Source organism: Sinocyclocheilus grahami, unplaced genomic scaffold (assembly GCF_001515645.1).
Source record: "Sinocyclocheilus grahami isolate Dianchi unplaced genomic scaffold, SAMN03320097.WGS_v1.1 scaffold113.1, whole genome shotgun sequence".
Lineage (NCBI taxonomy): Eukaryota > Metazoa > Chordata > Actinopteri > Cypriniformes > Cyprinidae > Sinocyclocheilus > Sinocyclocheilus grahami.
Window position 1 is genome coordinate 187,222 of NW_015505292.1, and position 14,017 is coordinate 201,238.

At 34.9% G+C, this 14,017-nt stretch overlaps 1 protein-coding gene across 2 annotated transcripts; it reads right to left on the bottom strand.

Moving 5' to 3' along the window:
* Window positions 1–2,882: 2,882 nt before the first annotated feature.
* Window positions 2,883–6,019, bottom strand: LOC107589214 (olfactomedin-like protein 1). Of its 2 annotated transcripts, XM_016277577.1 has the most exons (4): window positions 5,733–6,018; window positions 5,607–5,627; window positions 4,730–5,015; window positions 2,883–4,089 (listed from the first exon to the last, which is right to left on the bottom strand). In XM_016277577.1, exons 3-4 carry the CDS (start codon window positions 4,965–4,967, stop codon window positions 3,314–3,316), a joined length of 1,014 nt encoding a protein of 337 aa, XP_016133063.1. In that variant the 5' UTR covers window positions 4,968–5,015; window positions 5,607–5,627; window positions 5,733–6,018; the 3' UTR covers window positions 2,883–3,313. The 2 variants fall into 2 exon arrangements, with proteins under 2 accessions (XP_016133063.1, XP_016133062.1); XM_016277576.1 differs by having other exon boundaries at window positions 5,607–6,019.
* Window positions 6,020–14,017: the final 7,998 nt, after the last annotated feature.

Here is a 14,017-nt window from a genome sequence, read left to right on the forward strand (position 1 = left end):
ATTAAAGACCAGATAACTTTGAACGAACATTGTATTAACATTACTAGAACAAAGTTTGTTCATAACATCTGAGAACGTTCTGAGAATTAACTGTGTTGATCTCAGTGAGAAAATAACTACAATTTTCAAATTATCATTCTGGGAACCCTGTTGAAAAAACCAGCATATGCTGGTTAGGTATGTCGATGGTCCTTTACTGGTTTATGCTGGTCATGTTCTGGCAAAGGACCAGCATAAACCAGTAAAGGACCATCGACATACCTAACCAGCATATGCTGGTTAGGTATGTCGATGGTCCTTTACTGGTTTATGCTGGTCCTTTGCCAGAACATGACCAGCATAAACGAGCAAAGGACCAGCATAAACCAGTAAAGGACCATCGACATACCTAACCAGCATATGCTGGTTAGGTATGTCGATGGTCCTTTACTGGTTTATGCTGGTCCTTTTGCTGGTTTATGCTGGTCCTTTGCTGGTTTATGCTGGTCATGTTCTGGCAAAGGACCAGCATAAACCAGCAAAAGGACCAGCATAAACCAGTAAAGGACCATCGACATACCTAACCAGCATATGCTGGTTTTTTCAACAGGGAATGAAACGGTTGTGATAAAACTGGTCAATCAGGACATGTATGCACCTCTATGGAAATAAGCTCACTGTAATCACACAGTAGAAGAGCCTGAGGGCTCTGTGTCTGTTCACAACAACCATATGAATGTTCTCCTTCACCTGTTCTCATTAACTACTACTCATGTTCAACCTTGCCAGCATTAATAATAAACCAAAAATCAACATCTTGCTTTGAATTCACTCTGACAGGAAACGATCACACTGCTAAGATGCTAAAAACTGTTCATCTGTAAGCAATATTCACTGATCTTCCTCAAAATCTCTTTCTGAAAACAAAAAAGTGAAGATCAGAGGGATGGAGAATGAAGTCAAAGGTCATGAAGACTATAAAGGCTTGTACATTTTTCAACCTTAAACAGCTACACATTACAACATGATCCTTTAAACAAACACTATAACATCTAAAATTTCATCCAGAAGATATTAAACTCTATTTCTAAATGCTTTAATTTGGCAACCATTCTACAGTGGTGTCATCAAAGAGCAATACAGTGCTTACTTTTTCTCTAAGCACATGATCTTCACAGACAGCTTTGTCGAACCCCACAGACATTACCAAGTGAAATCTCCATTGCAGCACATAGTGTGACTGCTCACTGAGCCCAATGGGGTCAGCACTGAAGGAAGAGGCTTTATACTCTATAATAAAAACTGACAGTAAAACAAACATGGACAATGAAGAGTAACAAGCAGAGACAAGAACTGTAATAGGCTTCATTGCAAAACAAGTAGCAGAATATTTTGAGATTATGCGGTCAAATAACGGCTCATCCTACACTGTATGACCCAGTTATCTTCTGTACCCTGATCCTTCAGGATTTGACAGAGCGATCACGTCTGTGTTTAAGTTTCTGGTCAGTGGTTATTTCTCTTTGGTCTTCATAGTATAGCGTAGTGGTGTAAAAATAATGTACATAATGAATACAACAAAATGTTAAATATAAATTAATATACGTATATGCAACGACATTAGGCTATATATTTTTGCATTAGATATTAAACTTCAGCTGGTCATCATATTAGCTATAGCATATGTGTGTGTGTATTCATTAGATGTAATATATTTAATTATATTTTCATTATATATTATGTATATATACACAATATTAATATTAAACTTTTTTGACATATATACAATAAATTGATTTTTATTCATGTTAAGCATATTTTGCAAAATCAGGAAATTCTGATTCTTTATAAAACACACAAATACTTAAATGTATCAATAATAATAATAATAATACAATGCAAGAAATGATAAATTAACTTTTTTAATTAGCCTACATTTTTTTTACGAGGAATAATGTTACTGCACCTAAACTTTCTTGATATTTTTTATGACACTACACATGGGAAAGACTACTCAGTACTGCTTAAAATTATGAAAAAGTTATTCTGCACCAAAAAAGCAATGTAGACAGGATGCTTTTTAAAAATCAACTTACCTGTAGTATAATTCCCGACTGGTTTTAGATCATCCTGTTGTCATCTGGCGTACCGCTCATGTGTTATCATCGAGCTGCGCTGCTCCATAAACAGTAATATCGCCATATGAGGGACATTTCCTCTGACCAATCACCTGTCGTGTACTGTAAGAGGCGGGTCTTATCGAGAAACGAATTCCATATTATGTGCAAATAAACTAAAATAACCCTCATTATAATGCGGAAAAGGTATAGAGGAACTCTTTTAATTTAGGATAGGTAGCAAGGGGGTAATATTTTAAGAAGCACAAGAGCGGTAAAAGAGGCTTTCTTCTTTAGTTTCACGTGTCACCGATAGACGATTGAATAAGCTCATAAAATAAACATTTCAAAACGTTGTTTTGTTGTGTCGCCTTAGTCTTCAAATATGCTCCGCTACAACTAGTGACAGCATGTTCAGGTGGTGCTGGGAATCTGTATGGAGGATACAAGCGCCATCTTCTGTGCAAGGTCACAAATACAGAAAGCATGTACAAGTGCGCATGCGCGTAACGTCTATTTAGTGAATGTAGTGCGTGTTTGCAGACTTTGTACACAAATAAGCATGATTATTTAGATGTCCTCCCTAGCAATCTCCTTAAATTATTTTTTTAAAATTATTACAGAAGTAGCCTACTAATCGAGAAATGTCATGAAAATGTATTGATCAAAAAAGGATGGGAAACAAAGGCAATTAAAGGCCCACAAGAAGTATTTCATGCAGTACAAATTCATTAAATGCTTAAATAGTAGTTCAATGATTATTTATTGCCAAAATATGTTATAAAAATAACACACAAATTGTGCTTTGTATAGTGCACATTATAAATGTAATATTTCCGTCCATGATCTCCGTCCACCTCAGAAACACCGTGAATTTGAAAGGCAAATATGTTCTGTACAAAATATTTTCTTTAAGAGACACATGCATTGCAGATATTCTTTTTCATTTAATGCTATTTATTTATAGAGTACTGCTGTTAGATAAGCATCTTGTACTGTCTCAAATGACAGAATATGATAGTTGCAGTTCTCTGACTGAACCGAGGAGGTCAAACAGTCCTTTGTTTTTCAGGAAATGACAGTCTGGCATAACTACAAAGTGCACTACAAAGTGCTTTCCACTAAATTACAAGCAGATTACATGTGATTTGGAAAAAGAATAAGGCACTTCTGGTTAAAAGGACCTCATTGTAACTACCATGTAGAACTGACCTATCCTATATCTTCTTGATTTCTAACTTATAGATGGTCTGATAACCATCATCCCAAGCATACAGTTGCTTATCCTTTGGGTGGAAACGCAAAGTGGAGTGGCTGGTGTAACGCTTTGGGAAGAAAAGCACAGGGATGCTCTCGGTGTAGATGGTGTCATGGATATCAAACAAGCATTGGATGCTTGACCTTCCACCATAGTGGGAGTTGTAAACCACATATAAGGTGCCACAGATTATGAAAGCTGCTTCTGCATCACGGCTATTGCAGTTGGTATCCCAAGTGTGCTCCACTGCCAGACTACTGTGGTCCAGCTTGGTGATCACCAAGTTGCCGCTGAAGTCTGGGTCGGCATGGATTGACCAGAGCCCCATTTCATCTACGGCGAGATCCAGCAGGGTGTGAGGATTGAGGGAATATGCCGGCATCCGACCGGCTCCAGGAAGCAGCAACCGATCAGCCACTGTACGGTTGCTGAGGTGGACCTTCAGGATCTCATTGTTGGTGTCTGCGTTGTGGTAGTACACAAAGCCGTTGTAGACCACATGGGCGGTTCCATGCCAGGGAAAAGGAAGACGGATAACTTCTGTTTTTTTGGTGGAGTTTGGTTCGGTGAAGGTCTTCAGAGAGGTATATGCTAATACTGTACTGTTTCGAGTACCACTAAAAAAGTAAATCTTAGCAGAACCCTTTATCGGATCCTTCATCCAGGATCCATTGGCGTCACCTGCTTTCTTGACAATTTTGACAGACTTGATACCCACAACCTCTGAACTGCAGTCTGGAAGAATCAAGGTAAAAAAAAGTTTATGCAGCTATAGCATATAGTAATTATTATATAATTATATTATATATAGTAATTATGTAGGTTACATGCTTTATGTCTTTGCACAACCATATCAATTATGAGGTAATATTATAGATTTTTAAAAATGTATCAGTGTTAGTGTTGGTTTTATAATGAATATTTAATTTTGCATGGTCATTTCCTCTATTTTTACATTTAGATTACTTTTGCCATCATGTAACACTCATTTAAAGTTATTTCTTTAAATAACTCTAATACTGTAATACTGTATTTAACACTGTTAATCTTAAGAAAATCTTAAAATGAATATCCATTTTTCACACTGCACATTATAATGTTGTGATGCCTAAATTCACTTGTAGCATTTAAAATATTTGTTTTGGTTTTTAGTGTATTAATTCATTTAGACAAAATAGTATAGAATTTAAATATTGGTGCATACTTTCTTGTAGACATTAAAAAAATTAAACATCTCAAATGCAATCAAATTATACAGTTTTCCTCAGGAAATGAAATCACATTTTTACATGTAATGCACATGTACTGTAAGTGTTACCACTAAAAAAAAGACTTAAAAATGAAAGTCGTAGAGCTTAATTAACATCTTATTTACCTTTGCCCTTAGCGATTACAGTTGTCTTTTTTAGTTTGGCTTCTTTCACCTGCTGCTCGAGCAGTGAGTCCTCAATGTCAACCTGAACCGCGTCGGGGATCTTATTATGCAGGTATTCCACATCTCTTTCCACTCGGTCCAAACGCAAAGCGAAGGTGTCAATGTGACCTTTGACCTCTGATTTTAACACATTCGTCTTGCTTGTTTCACTGTGTATCTCTTTGGACATGTCATACATCCTTCGACTGAAGTGCTGGAAGTCTTGCTCACATTTGATCAGTCGTCCCTTTTCAAATAAATGCACAAAAATACCATGTGATCCACTGATCACACTATATTGCAACTTAAAATGAAAACATAACATGACTGATAAAACATCTAATATATTTGAAATGTTGCACTATAGGTTGCTTGCTAGAAACTGTTTAGTTTGAATACAAAACATGCTTTTTGTTAACCAGCTAAACCTTGAACCCCTAATTTGGCCAAGTTGGACACAGATCAACATCCTTGTTAGTCTTGGAGAAACATTCCAAATTATCAATCACATTTTAGAGAAACAGAAAGGGTTAGGCTTATGGCATCTGAATATCAGTGTTATCAAACTGTTAGATTCTTCTGATTTTATGACTATTTTAGTGTTAGATTGAGGTTATGTTGTAGGAATATGTTTAAAAAAAAATCAATCAATAAATAAAAAGATCCAGGAACACACTGAACTTACCAAAAAGAGTTGTAAAAAGAGTTGTGTTATATCTGAATGTTTAGTTCATAGTAAGCTATAATCATATATTAAGATATTACATTGGTTTCTGTTAAAGCATGTAAAAGAACAAATGTATTTGGCCACAAAATCTTAAGAAAAAAAATGTCTTACCTCAAGCTGCTGAAGTTGTCTCTGAAAATATTCCATAATAAAATCAGAAGTTGTCCTCTGAGCTTGTCCCGTTCCAAGCAAAAGAAATACAGTTACCAAAGACAAAAGCATGATGTATATTTTCACCTTTGATTTCTTTCTTGTCTTGTTTAGTTTATGTTATATAATAAACCCAAGTAAAATGGAGCCAGATGGAGTTCCAGAAGCAACTGGTTGTTTGTTTTTCAAATTCTGGAACTGTATTCGAAGAAAGATGCTGAAAAGGCAGGTCTTCACAAGCTGTGTTTTTAATAAACTCCAGATGTCCTGACATGCTTTCACTAGATAAATCAACTCTGCAGATCATACGATTCAAATTATTGCATATTTAGAGTATAATATACACCATACTTGCCTGTCTCCCCTTCAATTTGTTTATTAGCTTTTTAAGAGGTCAAGTTGGAAATTTGAGAACGGGAAACACATCAGGACACCTTCAGGAGCTTCAATCAGTCTGGCTGTCCAAAATAACTTCAATTTTGGCACAAAAGCAGACATTTTCCTGCCAAATAAGTGATGCTGGAAACATGACTTTATTCTTGGAAGAATTCTCAAAGCTCAAAGGAACTTTGTGTTTTTTCTTAAAAATACTGAATCAGTTGTAAATTCAACTATATATTTTGAATTATACTCTCTTTGCCACCCCCTGGGAATGTTATCAGAGCAACTCTTTGATATTTGAAATGCTAAAAATCATATTAGAGTCATTTAAATTTTTGGACACATGGCTATTGTCTTGTCTGAGGCTAAACATGTTATTCTAAACATAACTTTGATATTGTATTCAGTGTATGTTACTTGTCACTAATCTGTTATTTGGCACTAATAGATTGTGCTATTGTTAAGGCTTGTTTGCTTTAAAAGATTGTGCTATTGTTAAGGCTCATTTGCTTTGTCTGAAATAAGAGTTGTTTGTATTTACTGACCTTGTCACCAATGTCTTCTGTTTTATGTTTTCTCTGACTAGTTGTTGAAATCTTTGTTTTGGTGATTGCACTTGCTTAGCATTGCAGTGTTTATTAAACATGCGTTGAGAACAGAGACCTGAACGTCTTTCTTCTGAGCTTGTGCTGGAAAAAATTAATCACCATTGAAACATTCTGTCTTGAACTTTGGGACTTAGTGGGAAAGCAGAGGAAAGCAAACGGTCTATTTATTTGAATATTCATGTGGTCTACTAACATGTGTGTTGTGTACACATACTGTATTGGGTAAAAAATACACTGGGGTCCAAAAGTCTGACACCACAATTAAAAGCTGGAAATAAACAGACAGTTTAAGGAATTGTAAAAATGTAAAAAAAAAACAACAACATTTAAAAACATTGTAAAAAAGACGTTCCATTAAAATGACAACAATGCTAAATAATGCAATATATATCTTGAGTGAGTTGGAGCACCCTAACATCTGGTGAAATTCCCAAGCTGATATATTATGCACCATCACATACTCTAAGTGCTTCGGTGGTCTTGCTGAAACCTGATCCGTGTTATGTAGATGGATATGATAAAAAGAGAGGACTCTAACAGGGAGATAAAACAGAACGCACACCCACGCTTGTGCAAATTCTGCCATATCCTTATTAATCAATATTATTTTATTTTAATTGTTTTAACCCATGTTGTACAGTTTGTGTGTGTGTGTGTCTGTGTTAGGACCCATATTTTCAAAAGGTAAACACCAAGGTGACTAGAAATGGAAACCAGTGATGAAAATGGAAATTTAGTGGTCAAAATATCATCGAAAAATCTCTTGTTATTAACAATGAATTAAGAAAATTGATTCTAAATGATTTCATTTTTATTTATTTTTACATTTTAAAATTATATTAAAAAAAAACAACAACATTTAAAAACATTGTAAAAAAGACGTTCCATTAAAATGACAACAATGCTAAATAATGCAATATATATCTTGAGTGAGTTGGAGCACCCTAACATCTGGTGAAATTCCCAAGTTGATATATTATGCACCATCACATACTCTAAGTGCTTCGGTGGTCTTGCTGAAACCTGATCCGTGTTATGTAGATGGATATGATAGAAAGGGAGATAAAACAGAACGCACACCCACGCTTGTGCAAATTATGCCATATCCTTATTAATCAACATTATTTTATTTTAATTGTTTTAACCCATGTTGTACAGTTTGTGTGTGTGTGTCTGTGTTAGGACCCATATTTTCAAAAGGCAACCCAACACCAAGGTGACTAGAAATGGAAACCAGTGATGAAAATGGAAATTTAGTGGTCAAAATATCATCGAAAAATCTCTTGTTATTAACAATGAATTAAGAAAATTGATTCTAAATGATTTCTTTTTTATTTCTTTTTACATTTTAAAATTATAATATATTTATTTTCACAAACTGTGAATATACAGTAATTACAACTTTTGTTTTTACTTTTCAAATGTTATTTTATGTGTGTGCTTTTGGAAGTGGATCTTCAATATCCATAATTAGGCTTATTGTTTTGCATTTTATGCTCATTTTAAACACAAAGTAGGTGCTTTCAGCAAATGTAATTGTGTTGTTTAGTTGATTACGGAAAAATGTGGACGTCTGGTCACCTTACCCAACGCAGTCATATGAAAGTACATACAAATTTTCTTTACCTTGCTTACTTTTATTCATAGTTTTTCAAGGATGACGGCACTTCATGCAATTTCTACCATGTGAATTAGCAACAACATATTGTAGAGTTAGAGAGAAAAATTTCTCAATGCATTTAAAAGTTGATCAACCTATTCATATCCTTGTCCTATGTATGATTATATGGTTAGTTGCATTTTATTGCTTGCATTTAGCATGGTTTTAAACATCAGAAAAAGCCTGAGACCCATTTTTTGAGACACGCCCACCAATTAAAAAATCACTAGTGATTGCACTTGATGTAAATGCTTAAAGGGGTCATATGATGCTATTTTAAAGATCATTATTTTGTGTATTTGGTGTAACAGAATATGTTGACATGCTTTAATGTTCAAAAAACATATTATTTTTCAAATACTGTAGGGCCTCTATGCCCCGCCTATCTCAAACACTCGTTTTCAGCATAAACAGTCAATAGCAAATACTTAAACTATTAAGAAAACATACTTACAGTAGCTGATTCAGAATAAGTGCCAGATTGTCATAGCAAAGTCGGAATTGACCCATTTTTTTTATAAATAGCCTTTGCACAGCCAGCCTTGTAGGGTGCAAAGTTTGTAGCCTTGAAAGTTGAAAGCTTTGCATTTAGCATGGTTTTAAACATCAGAAAAAGCCTGAGACCCATTTTTTGAGACACGCCCACCAATTAAAAAATCACTAGTGATTGCACTTGATGTAAATGCTTAAAGGGGTCATATGATGCTATTTTAAAGATCATTATTTTGTGTATTTGGTGTAACAGAATATGTTGACATGCTTTAATGTTCAAAAAACACATTATTTTTCAAATACTGTAGGTCCTCTATGCCCCGCCTATCTCAAACACTCGTTTTCAGCATAAACAGTCAATAGCAAATACTTAAACTATTAAGAAAACATACTTACAGTAGCTGATTCAGAATAAGTGCCAGATTGTCATAGCAAAGTCGGAATTGACCCATTTTTTTTATAAATAGCCTTTGCACAGCCAGCCTTGTAGGGTGCAAAGTTTGTAGCCTTGAAAGTTGAAAGCTAACCTCTCCTAGGTTCACAAAACTGTCAACCATAAAATGCGTTGCACAAATTCGAACATCTGGGTTGTGCTGTTCTGTTGTAAATAAATCTTAACCAGTGATTCCTCATTGCATCTACTTCTGGAAGGCCAAATAAAGTGATTTTGCTTTCCCACTGAATCACACAGTGTCTCCCTGACATGGCTGCATCAACACTAACTGTGGTTCCTGAAATCACACCTTCTTTCTTTGCGTGAACATTTGGGCGGCATTACGCAAATATTTCCACATCGTGACGTAGACATGTGGGGGCGTGTTTGAACGAGGCGTTTTAGCCCGGTCTGGATCATCTTTCTCTTTTAGATAGCATAAATCCTTTTGTGGGAGACTTTGAGCTTTGTAACTCTGCAGATCTTATACATGCACAAATAGCTACATAACACACTAAAGAAAAGGAAAAATAGAAATCGCATCATTATTGTAATCTTATCTCATTAGGGTTCAGTTCTATATAAGTTGGTTTTATCTATGGGTTTTTATGTGAATTACATGCATAAATGTTTGTGCGTGTACAATAAAGAGTGATCATGGTTACCATTGTTTGGACAGCGATATAGCCGTAGGATGGAGCCTTAATTGTTCTGTGTATGAATTGCGTGCTTAGCAGCCAATAACAAACTGTTATTGGATAATTGTGAGAGCATGGAATTCCCTTGACGATTAAACCGGATAGATGATCAATCCTTCACAAGGCTTTTCAAAAAAGTAATGCATGCTAACTGTGAAACCCTAATATTACAGAATCCCCCTGGTTTGTAAATCAGGGACATGTAACCATAGCGTTGCTTACCTAATTGGCTTCCATTTAAGGCTAGAGGCGCACATGGGCTGCAATTCACCTCTGAACTGTAATGAGAGAGGAGATATAGCTTGTGAGGATTATAAAGAGGATGAGAGAGGAATAATAAAATTGCAAACCTGTAGTTAAGAATATCATGGTTTCTATTTTTCATCAAAATACACCTGTAGTCACAAACAGTATGAATACATTGCTTGGCTAAATGAACCATCAATAATAGTTCTAATGGACCACAGTAATGTGCACCTGATGTCACTGATGTTTAAATGGCAAAACTGATTAACTAGTCTACCATTTGAGCATTGAAGGCTTCAACATATGTTTGTATAACCTATAATCTGATTTAGAAAGCACTTCAGAAAGTGTTCTCTTTAGACATATTAGCAGAGAAAATCACACATTGCCATATCATATTCTGGCTTAATTGTATGTGACCCTTGTTAGCACACCCATGCTCAAGTTTAATTTAAAGGTGCAAAAGGAGAAGAATTGAGGTAATTAACCAAATCATCCATAGACATGTCATCCAGCTTGGCATCAGAACAGGTGTGCGGGGGTTGTAGTAGTATGGAGTGGGGAGAATTTTCTCTGTAACTGGACTGCTACTCTATTACTGAAGACATGGTGTGCTACGGCTGCAGAATTTCACAGAAAGCAGTGGTGCAATCATTAACTAGACGACTTTTTAAACTATGAGTGTGAAAAGATGATCCCAAATACAAAATACAGTCTCTTATTTTAAAGGGATAGTTCACCTCAAAATAAAACTGTCATCATTATAGTGCTTTTTTTTTTGGAGCTTGACAGGCTGTAACCCATTTCACTTTTATAGGGTTCCAGAAGTAAAAATTGAATTAATTTTCTCATAGGGCAGCTGATTTTGAATGATAACTTAAAAACCATTAATTAAAGACAGACCTACTGTGAGTTATAAGGTTGTTAATCGATGGTATGATATTGTTGAAGCCATCAGTCCACATTATTTGAACTTTTTTTTTTAATAATCATGTTAATCAGAGGTATTTATGGTGAAAAACTACATTACCCATGATTCTGAACAAATTTCCACCAATCAGAGAATTGCAACTGCGCAAAAAGAATTCTTTAGCACCTGTCCATTCCAATAAAGCACTATAAATAGCATAATTGAGTCTGTCTCCCAACACTCTCCAACTACTTATATACATAATCAACATCCTCGTTCTAACAGATCCATGAAAACAGCTGAAAACGCTGTATAATGCACGCCATGGCCAGTAGTCGGCGATGCCACTTTGTAAAGAAACATTACACGCCTGTGCACATTTGCATTCCTGTGTAGGCTATACATGTAATACACATGTGCATGATGTTAACATTTTCACAAATTCACATTTTCACAGTTTACATGACAATGATTTTATTTGAAAAAACTTGTACTTTAAAACCTGCTTTCAAAAGTTAAAATGTTTGGGCCCACAAAATGCTACTATCGTGTAAATAAATGGCCATTATGGCCAGGTACAACTATTTCTACAGTTCAACTTTGACATTTAAAACCATTTCATTGAACATCTAATCATGAATGTCCAGGTCAAAACACACAGAAATATATGAACCAAAATTATTAGATAGGTAAGCTGCATTGTCAAATGATCACATTTAAATGAAAATAACTCTTATTGATATCATCATCGTTCTACATCTTCGCAAGCCTTCAGATCCTGTAACAGATGTTGCTGTGCAAGAAAAGCAATTAGTTACTAAGCACACTGCTGTTAAATAACACTGCTGTGAATGCAACCAATGGCAGATGAAGTAAATAGAATGACTCCCCAAATTCTATTTGAACAGGTGTGTAGGTGGAGAATAATCAGAAAATATGAATGTTTCTTTCCCACTCAGTATTGTTCGGTATAGTTCACTGGTTTATTATAGATGCTAATTTAACCGATTTACCACTTAGCAACAGAGGCTAAGAACAGTGTGAATCACCTCTGCGAAAAGTTTCCTTAGTGTGCGATTAATGCTTGCGTAGATTATATGTGATTGTCTCACCAATGTTTTTGCTCTGTTGATGAATTAGCGGTGGTGTTTTCTCTAGATATTTACTAAATACCTATTAAAAAAGTACCTACTAAATACCTACTTGTTTTCATGTACCATGGTACCATTCTTTGAAGTATCATGAAACCATACCACATACACTACCTTTCAAAGTTTTGGGGTCAGTAAGATTTATTTATTTATTTTTTAAATAATTTCTTGAAAGAAATTAATACTTTTATGCAGCAAGGATGCATCAAAAGTGACAGTAAATACATTTATAATGTTACAAAAGATTTTTGTTTCAAACAAACGCTACTCTTTTGAACTTTATTTAAAAAAAATTTAGTTTTCACAAAAATTGTAAGCAATGTTTTCAACATTGATAACAATAAGAAATGCTGAGCACCAAATCAGTATATTTGAATGATTTCTGAAGGATCATGTGACACTGAAGTCTGGAGTAATGATGCTGAAAATTCAGCTTTGCCATGACAGGAATAAATTATACTTTAACATATATTAATAGAACATATATTTTTTTATTTATAGTTTTATAAATTATAACAATATTTGATCAAATAAATGCAACCTTGGTGAGTATAAGACACTTCTTTTCAAACTGAAAATCTAAATATAACAGCTATTTTAAAATATTAATAAAAACTATAAACAATTAATTTTTTATACCAGTTTTAGTTTTATTGCAGTTAGTAGATTTTAGTTACAATTTAAATTTAAGTTAAAATGTATGTTTAGTTGAAGGCAACATTTCAATTTTTGTTTAGTTTAAGTTGTTCATCTATTATTCATCTTTTATTTTATTTCATTTAACCAAAATGTTTTTTAATAGTTTTAGTTAGTAAAAACAATTCTGGATACCATCACTGCACCTTGGTAAAACCTACAGTAGAATTAAAAAAGCAATGCATGTGCACTTGGAATCTTCATATCCACCATACCAAGGCCCTAAAGGGCTCTCCATTAACACTCCATCAGCCAGATATCATTGATTAAGGCAGTCTGATTAGAGCCCTATTACCAGAACCAGTAAATGAGCATAAATAGATTTTAAAGACTTAAGAGCGAATTAAGAGAAAAGGTGCAATGAGATAGGAGACGGCGCTGGACGAGGACCGTAATTCCCATGATGCCTGCGCTACTAAAGCACCCTACTGTCTGGTGACAGATCGCCCCTGTGAAATGATCTGAGAGCACAGAGTTTGCCTCAGTTTTGCACATCACAGAGATCACACTGTTAAATAATTCATAATGCTGGCAGTAATTAGGAAGCGGTGGGGCCCACAGAACACAGCGGTTACTGGAAACACTTCCCTCTTCACCCTTGACAGTTCCTCTACCCCTTAGTGTCAGCTCCTTGATTAGCAATGCGAGTCATTATTAGTACGTCTTGCCATTGTACAATTTCAGGTAACATTAAGTTAACATTGATGGGTCTAATAGCAGAAGGAAGTCTAGCTGCAGTCAATTTACAAGACTAATTACTAAACAAAACTAGAATGCTGTCATCAATGAAGCCAGCTAGTCTGCAAGCTGCATTATTGCATATTTGCAATAAAACTGCATATTTGTTTTATAGTCTAGACAGTTTTGTGGTCATGACGTGATCTTGTGGTTTTGTCAAAATTTGCAACTTTTAGCCCAAAGATGTTATTAGTGGCACTTGCTAAGCTAATATTTCTGTTTACTACTCTTAATCAAAGATTTGAACAAACCCCTAACCCGAAGTATTAAACTTTGGCGTGTAACTCATCCCACATTATACCTCAAAACATTTTGCGGTAGAACTGCCACATATTAATCAAACAACATATTGATGAGAA